Genomic DNA, 13,705 nt, shown 5'->3' on the forward strand with positions numbered 1-13,705 from the left:
AATCACTGGGAGCTACTGCACAAACACATCAGAGCTGCATGTCAAGCAGAAAGCAGCTCCCAGGTGCCGGTGCAGTTGTTGCAGCGCGTCCTGCAGCAGGGCTATTGAGCATCAACTCAGCAAATTCCTTTGTCTCGCCAGCAGCAGGGAAGATGGCAGTGAAAACATAAGGATTGGCTGTCCATCTCTAGCTGGACGGGATTTCACCTAGCACTTCATTTACAATAAAATCACTTTTCAGCGGCGAACATAGCATTGTAGCCTGCTGTCTGAAAGAGTGTGTAAGTTGGTAGGAGAATTCCTGGCTGATATAAACCGTCTATTACAAAAGCAGAAGGAATCAAAATTTCTGACAAAAGTATATGTAGATATTCAAAGTAAAGATTTGAATTTTCTTGACCTTTGGTAAAAGAGCAAGTTGTTATAGAGGAACAACAGCTTTTTAGGAATAAATGTCTCTCTCTGATCATCTCTTGGAGCTTAAATAAGCCTCTACGCTGTTTTTTTTAACTTGCTAGTAGTCTATGATGTCGGCTGTTTTCTGAACTGATTACCTCACACACCTTCAGATAAATTGAATTTTACAAGATATGACTGGAAAAAATGGTACATACAGTTTTGCAGAAAGTCATGTATTCTTGTATCTGTTCACAAAATACAGGAACTTCTAATTCTTGCAAATTTGGTAAAATGGTTTGAATTAGGAATATCTTTCTTACTAAGATTATTAATTAACATTGTTATTAATAAAATTATTTGTATTTGTATTCAGTATTTGTAATCAGCTTTCTCTTTTTCTTTTTCCTTTCCTTTTCTGAAAATGGCTGGCTAGGATATTCGAGCTGAATGTACAAGTATAGCTACATATAATATAGCCACAATTATCTACATTTACTTATTGAAATGGCATTTTCATGCATGCTAAGTAGTTGCATGTGTTTGTTCTAGTGTGCACATGCAGTAACCTGACATGGTGATGCAAACACAGATGCATTTTGGTTTGCGCATGCATTTTTGGATGCACCTTCATCAATCATTTAAAAATGTCAGTCCTGATAGAGGAAAATGGTATTCTGCTAATCAGAGCATTATTTGTAAAATATACCTCCTTTCTATTGTTATCTATTCACTATGCTAACCAGTCTTTCTTGCATTAATCTGTTCATGCTGGCCTTTGAGTCCTAGAACCAAACTGTCATTGTCAGAGGCGTTTCATCATCTGATGGCAAAATACAGCGTGTGTTAAACAGGCTGCATATTTCTATCCAAAGGTCTTCTGGCAGAGTGAACTCCATAAAGAAACTTCCCCAAAGGGATTGTGCTTGGTTGCTGTCAGATTTTTAATGGTAACCCTAAATTTCCCTGTTTATGGAGGCTATTTTAATTCAGCGTGTTATTGCATTCTTTGGTTTTAGGTGAGAAGAATACCAGTTGCAAATTGCAGTAGATACGTTTCCGAGCAAGAATGCTTATCTGCAAAGGATCCCTACTGTGGGTGGTGTTCTTTGAATCGAAGGTATTTTTTGTATTTTAGACTTTGATATAAAAGCAATGCATTATTAGTCAGTGTACATTTTGACTGGCTTGGGGCTATTCAGCATCAAGATTGTATCTACTGAATTTTTAAGTCATAGCCATAAATGCGAGACACTTTATTGTCATGTGAAAAGGAGCTCTGCAGCTTTTAAAGACCGTGTTAACCCTCAGATTTTTAAGTCCTACCCATAAAATATATGTTGGGCTAAGAAAAAGAAATTATTTTGGTTTTAGAACAGATGTTTTTGCTTTACAGATTGATTGAGAGATAAAATTGTATACTCATACTTGAAGCCTCTTAATAGCTGGAGTCATCTTGCATGCTAGAATGGGGAAAGAGTGCTCAGTTGTCTTCAGTATTCATAGTTCCTTGCTTTGGAACCACTGCCTTTGGTTTAGGCTAGAGGAGAATTTCTTTTTAAACACTTCATCCTCACATTTGGGGATGACATTGAGTCATTAGTTTTGCTGCTTTCTTTGAAGCAGGTTTGAAAGCTATTGTACGTCTTTGGCCCGGACTGGAGAAATTCCTGGATCATCAAGCCTAGTCTTGGCAGTTGCAAGCAACCACATCATGTAAACACTACTCATAAAGTAATCAAGGACCATCCTAAATTTAGACATGCTTTTTGTCTTCCATGCCCTGATTGTGTGGCTATCTGAGAGTCTCATGTTTTCTGCTGGTTAAAATCTGTCTCCTCCTTTTCGTCACATGTGTTCACGGACAGGTTATACTCATTTGTTCTGGTGCTCACATCACCTTGGCTTAAATAGGTTTTCCTCTCTCCCTCACATTTACTTCCTCAATGTTTTTGTGAAAGCAGTCTTTTTTCACTTTCATTTTGGTGTGCTAAAACAGCTAACTTCACTAAGACACTCTCACATAAGACACTCCTTTCTTAACTCCACTCCAGTAGTCCTTCTGTGAAGTTTATGCATCCTTTTAAAATAAGGATGGCCAGGACTGTCACAGTATTACAGAATAGGTTTCAGCTGTGCCTTGCTCAGTGGTGTTTAATCAGTCTGTCCGGGAAGCACCTTATGTAGTGTGTCCTGGGATCACAAATGTCTTTTTCATGACAGTCTCACATTGATGGGCCACAATCATCCATGATCAAATAGTGCCCCCAGGTCCTTCTCTTTCTTTGTTTTCTTTCCAACTGATGAGTTTCCAGTCTATAACACATATGGGTTGTGAGATTTTTGTTCCTCTAGGTACATGTTCTTGTACTTTATGCTTTGAAATGTCATCCCATTTCGAGGTTATCCAAGTTTTCCTGTGTGATATTGTCATCTTCCTCTGCATGGTAATGTTCCCAACTTTGTATCATCAGCAGATGTTGACAGTGTAAACCTTCTTTTATGCCATTTTATCAGTCATTAAAACATTAAACAAAAGTAGTTATAAGATTGATTTTTTTAAGGAATTCCACTGGGTCACCTTTTAGAAGGTTAATACTACCCAATTTGGTTTGTTTCAAGTTAAGGTGATTTTGCTGACGACCTGCTACTTTGTGTTTGCAAAGGTAGCTATTAGAAGAGAGTAGGTGTTTGTTCTGTAACATGTTTTCTTCAAACTCTCTTTTGCTACCTTATTAGAAACTGTGTATATTTCAGTGCTAAGCTTTTCAGGCTTCTAGTTACCTTATAAAGAGTTTTCGAGTAACAGTTATTAGTCAGTAAACCCCCTGTTTATGAGGTGAATCACCAAAAGTTTCCATCTGGTTGAAACAGAAATAATTTACTCTTTTGGAGAAGAAGTGAATTACTATAATATGGATCCTGGTCAACACCCACACAATTTTTCTCTGTTAAACATTTAGCATCATTAAGTATTTGGTTTTGTGAAGAGAGAGCTCTGAGTGAAGCTTTAGAAAAAGAGGAAGACATGTTTTTACCCGGTATTTTAATCAAAGTCTATACATGTCCGCTAAAGCAATATATTTTGTAATAATTTTGAGATCGATGATATCTTTTATACTCTTACTGGGAAATAAATTTTATATTAAGTATGCACTCCATTTTTAAAATAAAATTTACCAGCAGTGCTTCATTTTAAAGACAGTGTGAACTCAAATCCAGTATTTTGATGAAAAAGCCTGCACATCCTATTACAAGTGAAAACAAAATGAAACAAAATGTTTCTACTGTTCCTATTTGTGCTCTTTCTTCTATAGGGACAAATATATAAATTCTTCTTTTCACTTACAATCATTCAAAACGATTAGTTATAGCATTGTGTGATTTCTCTTAAGTTTTATAGATTTTCTATAGATGAATCAGATTTACCTGAAGTATGCTGAAATTATTCCAGTACAAGGCACTGATATTTTACATTTATTTTCCATACAGAAGTAACACAATATGTCGTAGTTATCTGACATGACCAGATTTACTTTTTAATTTGGTCAGTGTATGTGATATCTGTGGACTTCATTCAGGGGCTAATACCGTGGAAAAGGAAGCCAAAACTTCCTCGGAAGCCACGTTCTCATTCATGAGGAAATCAGTATGCTTTAGCAAGGCAGAGAGGGCAAACTCAGGAGGATCTGTAGTTAATACAAGATTAGTGAAACAGAGACTTAAGTAAATACGAATGAACTGGTATTCATAGGTATCATGTTATCATAATGAAATAAGAGGAACTTGATTCCAATTGTGAAGAGAAATCTTTAGTAGTATAAAGAACTAGCTTGCTGTGAAAGATTTTAAAAAAATATTGACTCTGCTTTTCTCTGTACACATATCTATGCATGTCTGAAATCTGATTGTAGAGTTTCATACCTTATAGCTTCATTCTTGTATAGGGTCCGGTCCAGTCCACCTTTCCAAGAAAGCCAGCCTTAGTAGTCGTCTGAGTCTGTATGTTAATTTTCAGAACCATGTGGTTTACAAATAGTATTTATCAGTTATATTCATTCTGATGTGTTTTCAAACAATATCAGTTGTGTAGAAATAGGGATATAACAAAATAACCTCACCTTTAGATGAGTGGAATTCATGTTACTTCTGGCCTGTGCAGGGCAGGTGTGAGAATTTATGCTGAGGGTCTTCAGATGCTCTACTGCCCTCTCTGTGACTGCTTCCTACGAAATGACCGTTCTCCAGAACACATTATTTGAGTGTTAAAGGTCAGTGTTTAGAGCAACACAGGACACATCTTTCCCTGGCATGAAGACAAGCACGACCCTGGGTCCTGGATGGCACTCCTTTTTTTGCAATTAAACTCTTAGATTCTTCATCGTAGATGAAGGAAACATGTTCACTGCTTGCATTCCTCAGGCAGTCTAGGAAGGCAAATAACTTTGTCCTAGGACAGTTTTAAATATTCAGCTTTATAAACAGTTTTATTTTTTAATATTTTAATATTAGTGTCACTGAAATGCATACACTTATTTAGTGCCAGGTATTGCAAGTGTGTTGCCTTGCATCTTCAGCATTATGATCTTCAACCTGTCAGAAACTATAGGCTGTCTCTCAAAGGCTGTGGATGTAGTTTACCTTGACTTTAGCAAGGCCTTTGACACCGTTTCCCACAGCATTCTCCTGGCGAAACTGGCTGCTCGAGGCTTAGATGATTGCACACTTTGCTGGGTAAAAAACTGGCTGGATGGCCGGGCCCAAAGAGTTGTGGTGAACGGAGTTAAATCCAGTTGGAGGCCGGTCACGAGTGGTGTCCCCCAGGGCTCGGTTTTGGGGCCACTCTTGTTTAACATCTTCATTGATGATCTAGACGATGGGATCTAATGCACCCTCAGTAAGTTTGCAGACGACACCAAGCTGGGTGGGAGTGTTGATCTGCTTGAGGGTAGGGAGGCTCTGCAGAGAGATCTGGACAGGCTGGAGCGATGGGCTAAGGCCAACTATATGAGGTTCAATAAGGCCAAATGCCGGGTGCTGCACTTGGGTCACAACAACCCCCAGCAGCGCTACAGGCTTGGGGAGGAGTGGCTGGAGAGCTGCCAGTCAGAGAGGGACCTGGGGGTGTTGATTGGCAGCCGGCTGAACATGAGCCAGCAGTGTGCCCAGGTGGCCAAGAAGGCCAATGGTATCCTGGCTTGTATCAGAAATAGCAGGGACAGGGAAGTGATCTTATCCCTGTACTTGACACTGGTGAGGCGGCACCTTGATGACTGTGTTCAGTTTTGGGCCCCTCACTACAAAAAGGACATTGAATTACTCGAGCGTGTCCAGAGAAGGGCAACGAAGCTGGTGCAGGGTCTGGAGCACGTGTCGTACGAGGAGCGGCTGAGGGAACTGGGGTTGTTTAGTCTGGAGAAGAGGAGGCTGAGGGGAGACCTCATCGCCATCTACAGCTGTCTGAAAGGAGGTTGCAGAGAGCTGGGGATGAGCATCTTTAACCAAGTAACAAGCGATAGGACAAGAGGGAATGGCCTCAAGTTGCACCAGGGAAGGTTTAGACTAGATATTAGGAAGCATTTCTTTACAGAATGGGTTGTTAGGCAGTGGAATGGATTGCCCAGGGAGGTGGTGGAGTTCCCATCCCTGGAGGTGTTTAAGAGTAGGGTCGACATAGCGCTGAGAGATATGGTGTAGATGGGAACTGGCAGTGTTAGGTTAATGGTTGGACTAGATGATCTTCAAGGTCCTTTCCAACCTAGTTGATTCTGTGATTCTCTCCCATGCGTCACTGCCAGTGATGTACCTATGTGTGCATATCCGAGCATCTGGTTTATGCACATCTGTTGATGACAGATCCCGTCCTCTGTGGTTCTAAAACTGTGATGCTAATGGACCTTTGTGATCTCAGTAAGGTGAAGGGAGAGATAAATGAGACTGAAATTTGTCCTAGTTCAAACAGTTTGAAATATGTCAGGCATAGTCCCAATTTCTTACAATAGAGTTATGATCTGAATATATTCAGATGCAAAGCCCCACCAGGTTCTTGTGCAGCAGGAACTCAAGTTTCCTGAGTTAGACCACAAAGGAAGTGACCTTGTGCTTAACTGCATTCCAGTTGCCAGTGTCTTGATCTACAGAGAAGATGGCTTTATGGTTTCCATGGTTTGTGGGGTTATTTTGGACATTTTGTTGAAAGTCATTCTTGTGTTATTCCTTCTGGAGAGAAAACACATTGTTTGTGAAATACATTTATACAGTGAGCTCCTCATGAAAAAGGCCCCTGCCTTGAAAGTAGTACTCATTTCTAGTTTTTAGTGAGGGAATAGTTCATCAAGGCACATATCACTGATCACATGATTGAAGCTATACGTGCTTCTACGTTTGGTAGAAAAGTAGTATTATTAAAACTATATTAAATGTTGCATTTATTTATATATATTCAACCTTAATATTAAAATATTAAGCTATATGCAGTTAGCACTTGTCTTTAATTGCTAGCTCTATGAAATTACTTGGAGTTAATCTATGGATTGTTCATTAACTGTTCACAGCAGACAGTATTTTAAGAATTCACCTTTCAAATATGGTGATTGTCTATCTAAATTTGTATGCCTATGTTCTCATTTTATCATGTTCTTAATATGTATAATCTTTGTAGTACTTGTATATCCCAGTGTTTCCTCATTCTTTCTTCATTTTCTTTTGTGTAGTTTATGTTTCCTACAATATGGCATCTATAACATTTTTGTTTACTTCGTGCCATCCTACTTCTGAAATAGATTTTATTCTTGAAGACAGAGAAATCTATTTTGAACTACCTTTTCAAACCCAGTGGTTTTAACCAAGTGCACTGACATAAAAGGGAAAGATTACTATTCACATCAGTGGTCAACAGAGGAGATTAGAAAGGAGGATGCATCTCATCAACTATACACATTCATAGCATAGCTCTACATCTGAGCTTCACCCCCATCTCCTCTTACACTCTTTGGAGAGAACAAGCAGCTTCTATGGTGTGATTTATTTCATTTTTGTATGAATATCTAAAATATGTTAGGCGAATTGAACCCTGAAAGAGCATATTTCTCCCCACTGAGTGTAGAGGGAACTGGGGGGGTCAGATCTAGAGCTGTACAATGAAGCAATCAAGTTGGGGGTGATGAATTCCATCCCAGGCTACCAAGCCCACTGTTATTGGCCAAGCTTCTAATACTTGCTTGAGTCCCATTGACTTAAATGGGACCCTAGAGCATATATCAATGCATTGTAATTTATTTTGATAAACAGAAGATTTTACTGATTGTTTTCCTGAAGCTTTTTGCAGTTATAACCATACTCCTGTAAAAAATCAATAGTGTTCCTGTAAAAAATCAATAACATTAAATAAGTTGAAGTACAGTGTCTGAAGTCATAGCCACAATAAGGAGGCTAGTATAATTTTATGTATACTTCTAGGTGCACATTAAAAGAAAATTGTACACGTTCAAACAGCTTAAAGGGTTGGTATAACATTTCGCATGCACCTGATAAAGATCTGAAAATCCTGCTAGATTTCCCTGCCAAAAATCAGGTATGTGCACCCAGTTTTATGCCTGTTTGTTTGTTGTGACTTGAAATCTGTCATTTTGTCGCTTATTGCAGCTTCCCTTCTTTTGTCACTCTGTTTCATATACTAGTCCCTCTTATCTCAACAATTGGCAAATGTATTGGAAATCCCAGTAAGCTGAATGGATGTTCTCTTCCTCTCCTATAAAATGTATCCTGACGCTATACTTCATGATATTGGGTCAAAAATTCACTGTGCTGACAAAAGCAACGTTTCCATTGTATCACTTTATCAGCTATTTTAATATTTCCAGTGACTATATATCAAGTGCATTATGTAAGTTCTGAGCTTTGTAACAAGTTACAAAACATTCAGTGGGACACATATGCTAACACAAATGTGTCTTTAAGTGTTTGATATTAGTATTTACTCAGTATCTGTTCACAGCACACACAGCCTTGAGTGTTTGATTATCAAGTATTGTGACTGGCCACTTAATCTGCATGCTATTGTTTCTGGTTTCCCGATTGAATGCACTAATGTGATCATATTTGTAAAGCGCTCTCAGCCAGAAACAAAGGATAATTCATTACAAGACAAATTCTGTTTCATAATTAAGTGCACTGGTTATGGATGCAAATGTTGTCTCTCTCTGAGGATTTGTACATCCTTGCTCAAATATTTTTAAGGGACTATAACAGTATATAACACTGTTATAGCAAGACTCTTGTTTTAAAATCCAAAATTATTCCAGATTGCTCCCCTAACATGCCTTACAGATCCATTTAATTTCTGGAAGTAAGCAATGTTGTTCCTTTCAGGAGTCCTTCTGTATTGCTTTTTCAGTTGGGAGGTGCCCTTTCCTTTGAGAGGCTACCTAGTGAATTGTCTGCTTCTGCCACAAAAATTTTCATTTTATACATTTCATCATTTGTAGTTTTCTGTAAAGACAAGGTGACAACTTAACAAGTATTACAAGAAATCTGTTGTATTCTTGTTTTTATCGTTCTATAGGTTGCTGTGGCTGCAAACATAAGCAAAGTCCTTACTTCCTGTGTGATAAAAATTGTAAAACCTGTTGAAATATTTTATGAAAATGTAGTGCTGAAAAATTCATCCTGTTTCTGCAATCTAACCGCTCTGGTGATAACTGATAATGGTATGTTTTACTATTACACGTATTTAATGCTTATTCACTGTCCTTTATTACCAAGGAGAACTGAGGATAAATACAGGCCTAATGAGTGTGAGAGCAGATAATGCTTTTTATTAAATGTCGTTTAAAAAAATATTCATGTTTTGTCAAGTGATTTGAGTATACTCACACTATTCTTGATAATTAAAGATTTGTTAATATGGAATCCTTTCTAGAAGTAATAAAACATGTCAACCTATGGCTAGAAGCAGCTTCTTCAGTCTGGCCTGTAGCAGTGCGGTGTTTTAGCCTTAAGAGTATATTTACGTGGTGCCATTAATTACTGTCTAAAGAAACTTAAGATAGCTTCAGAGAACATCAAGCTGGCTGGAGCTATGGAAGCAGTGTTGGTCCCGTGCTCTGCCTTGACAAATTAACCCATCTTAACCCTTCTCTCATCTGCAAACAGAGTTTGGTTTTGTAGGAAACTGTACTAGCATAAATAAGAGAAGAATCTGACTATGAATATCTGTACAATAAATAATCTTAACATTCAATTAATTGTTTCAACCTAACTTAGACACTTGTGAGAAAGTGATTGTCCCATGCAGAAGATTAGCAGAAAAATACATGGTTCAAGGGTAATTTGTCTGGTACATCTTTTTGACTTGATTTCATTCATCTTTCTGAATTATTGGTTGAATCATTTTGCAGTAATTCTTATACTACTTTGTTCACCAGTAGTTCTCAGAATTAGAGACCTGAGTCGTTTGTATGGAACGCATGTTGCACGTGATCTGTTTTGTGCATCTTATGGGCAACTACAAGTTTTAGAATGAGGTGGTAAATTACTGAATGTCTAGACATTTCAGCTGACCTCTGGGCTTTGGTCTCAAAGATCAGATCATAATCCTTCACAGTAGTCTTACTTGACTAATAGAAGGAAAACATCCCCCTTGCATTGTTTCAAAGGTCTGTATAGAAGCACAAAGCTTTTTAAATACAGGTCAACCTTGTACCTTTTTTAAGTTGCTTATGATAGAATACAAAAGAGAGTTTTAATCTAAACTGAGGGACAAAGATAGCAAGCTCAAGGATAGTATGTGCTCTTAAGTGACTTGAAGAGGAAACAGAAAATTCAGATAAATGCTGCCTTTGTCTTTTCCTAGATAATATAGCCCAAAAGACATGTAATACTCTGCATGAATCTGATTCTCTTATAATACCTTTGTGTAGAAAGAGGAATGAAATGTTAACCAGAACTTACAAAGACTTGTTGTTCTGAAGAGCTCAGTGCTGCAAAAAGCTCTCTCTTTGAGAGACCCTTGCTCTGAAGGAGGTTCCTTGCAATACTGGGATCTCAGGAGCTCATCTGATGGCCTTTGTAAGGGAAAAGCATCTCTGGCATCATACAAGTGTTGTGTCAAGTTCCTGTCTAATATTGATTTGGGAATCGAGAATAAAAGACTTTGTCACTAGCGGGTGACAACTAGGGTGATATCCATGAGCATTCTGATCTATTAAGCAGTCTTTAATAAATACTATTAGTGGATTTTTAAGAGGGGAAAATACATTAGAGAAGAAAAAAAAAGGTCCTGTATTGACCCAGTACCAAAACCTGTGCTTTTTTATAATTATGGAGTACATTGTTTTGGTGCTCTGTCTTCTCGGACTAGGGGTTTCTCTTACTCTGTTAGCAGGTTTTCAGAGTATAGTGTTACAAATGCCAGCTCGCCTTGCCTGTGCTTTGTGCCAAAGATGAGCCCCTTGACAGTGTTAACCAGAAGGCTGTGAGCTTAGCTTGTGCCCACCAGTATTACTGCCACTCACATGCTCCTACGAGCTGAGATATATTAGTAGATAATGCAAGTGTGGGAGTTACGTTGAGTATTTATGGTACCGCATGTAAAGTGACCTCAGTCTCACAAGAAGATGCACTTGCAAAACTCCTTCAGGTATCATTTCTGGAAAAAAACATTTTGAAAATACCTGCTACTCAGTGCAGTCTGGTGCATTTTGAAAGGTCAGCCCAGGCCATACAAAAAATAATAGGTTCCATTAATTTCAAAACAGAAAAAAACAGGGAACTGTATTTGACAGTGTTGTCCTTAAAGTATTTATACAAACTTAAAAGAGAAGACAAGCTCTACCAGAAGCAGATAAATTCCTTGCTTTTACTTACTACTCCTAGTAAAATACTATTTTTCAGTAGCTATGTGTTGAGACCCTTCTCATATAATGACCTAAGCAAATGATTTAGGAAATTTGTGCCCAACGTGTCAGATTTCTGCAGATACACAGATTTCTGGAGATGCAAATAGGTGATTGCTGAAGGATTTCAGAATGTCATCCACATCTTCAAGCATTAAAAAATCAGACTCTTTGGTATCTGTTTAGTAAGGTATTTAAGCATACGAACAATCCCAAGGGCTGTTTCTATCAAGCAGTGCAGGTGACCTTTGCAGTGAGCACCCAAGTGCCATGCTGACACACGGAGGTAGGAGATACTTCTGATTTAACAATGTAGATGTAGCCAAAGCTGGTTTTCATCTGAACAAGCCAGCCTGTGATAAAGACAAAGCTTTCTCTACCTTTGCAAGGCAGGTATACTTTAAATCTGTATAACTTTCCCGGATTAAAAAGCTATCTACTTCCTAGCGTAGAGAAGCCAGAAAAGTCTGCACACATGGGTTTCATTTGATCTCAGACAGTCATTCATTTCACAGACATACACATCTGCAGGCACACAGATGAAAGGGACCATGGTTTAAGTGGTATATATCTAACTCTACTTTTTCGATGTGGTATTCTGCTCATAGGAGGAGATACTCTTTCATTCCACAGCTGCCAGTGAATTGTCGGTATAGTAATTGCTAGCTGAAATAATGGCAAATTGACTCATGCAATCATAAAAGATTTAAATAGGATGAAAATTGCTACTGCATAGATTACAAAAGAAGACTCTGAAACCAAGTCTCTGAGACAGAGAGAGAGAGAAGTACATATGGTATGTTGGGGTCTCTTGCATTAGAACAGTCTGTTGTGTTAGAAAGCTTGAAGTTGGGGTCTGTCTGTACCCAGCATACCACTGTGTGCTCTTCAGGAGATGATTTTATATCCCTGCTCTAAGGTAGCATTTCCTTATCTGTATCCTGACAATAACATTACTTTTGTATGTCATGCATTGGTGGCATCAAGCTTAATTGATGAGTGTGTATAAAGTCTTGGAATAACTCAGCTGAAGGGTGCTACGGAAGGACAAAATCTAGTTATCTTTATCAGTCAAAAGTGTGAGTGAATGTATGAGAGAAGGTGCGTACCATGTAGAGAACAGTGGAAGGCACATGAGCTTTCAACTCAACTATTTTTTTACAGTTATTTCATGTAGTATCTATCATGTGTCTAACAGTCACATTTTTCCAGATTGTCTAGTTCTTGAAGCATCGCTGTCCTCAAGCTCTTGGAATATCACACAAACATTTCAGCTGAAAAAGTAAGAGCCTCGTTCCTACTGACTTCATTGAGGGGTTTATGTGTGTGTGGGGGAGGGGGTCTGAAGTATGATCATTCTTTTTGTGTATTTATTAAGGAAATACATTTTGCTAAAGATAGTCACATCTCTTTTCTTGGCCTATTTCCTTCTCTTTTTTTATTGTCCTCAGAAAGCTACTTCTTCGGATGACTCTTATTTAGTGGGACCCTGGCACCTAGCTGTAGGCAAGTCATTACAATGACTGAATTTATGACAAGTGCTTGAAGAGATAACAGAGGATGTCACAATGACATTAAAATCCTTTTTGTCCTTGTGAAATAGGTGGGCCCCTGGTAAGGCTTAGATCAGAGGAGTGAAGAGATTCTGTAAAAGTCACTTTATAGAGCTGTTTTTTAATAGAGCCAGGTGCAATTTAAATATGGTCAATGAGTAACGTGAATACAATTAAACTGGAAAGTTACATCTAATCTGCTAATAGGAATAATGAACACCTATTTTCCTGTACACATTCTTTTTCAGAGCCACTCTCTTTGTTGAGAGCTCGCGGTAGAAAGCATTTGTACCCAGTATGTGGTCTAACCCTGTATGATATATGGTTGTTAAAACTTAAGATTTGGCTAACCTATGCTGTAGGTAACTACAGTATTCCCATTCAGAATGCTCCTCCCCTATACAAAGAGACTAATTCATAGGCACCTGGAATGAAACTGAGCTCCTGCTTTTTGGGAAGTGGCACATCACTTTCCTCTCCCTGGAGCAACACAGGGAAGGAGCTGTCTTTCTCTAAATCAGAGCGTTTCTAAGCATGCATGGAGAGGGCCTGTGCTGCTCTTGGCTCTCCTCCATGCTGATGGACGCATTGCAAAGCAAGATAGGGGCAAAGTAGTCTCCAACAGGTATATTTTTTGGTAGGGGAAGGCAGTAGCAAACTAGCAATACTTGCTAGCACTACACACACAGAACAGAAATTCAGGAAAGCTGTGAGAGAATCAGTGATAGTTTTCTGCCCTTTTCTGCTTAAAAAGTACTATTTGGCCACTTACGTACTGGAGAGAACCACAGCAAAGTGAAACCCAAAGTGTTCCATCTGCTTCATGCTTTTTGAAAATTTATGAGACTCAGCATCTCAGCT

General features: G+C 38.5%; 1 protein-coding gene across 1 annotated transcript in view; it reads left to right on the forward strand.

Moving 5' to 3' along the window:
• The window catches only part of PLXNC1 (plexin C1), a 72,880-nt gene that overhangs the window by 14,113 nt on the left and 45,062 nt on the right, over nucleotides 1–13,705 (forward strand). Inside the window, exons 4-7 of the mRNA XM_074870760.1 lie at nucleotides 1,416–1,516; nucleotides 7,855–7,969; nucleotides 8,960–9,104; nucleotides 12,504–12,573. Coding sequence (XP_074726861.1) covers nucleotides 1,416–1,516; nucleotides 7,855–7,969; nucleotides 8,960–9,104; nucleotides 12,504–12,573 — 431 coding nt within the window. The remainder of the gene's footprint in view (nucleotides 1–1,415; nucleotides 1,517–7,854; nucleotides 7,970–8,959; nucleotides 9,105–12,503; nucleotides 12,574–13,705) is intronic.

This window comes from Strix uralensis, chromosome 5 (genome assembly GCF_047716275.1).
Source record: "Strix uralensis isolate ZFMK-TIS-50842 chromosome 5, bStrUra1, whole genome shotgun sequence".
Classification (NCBI taxonomy): Eukaryota; Metazoa; Chordata; class Aves; order Strigiformes; family Strigidae; genus Strix; species Strix uralensis.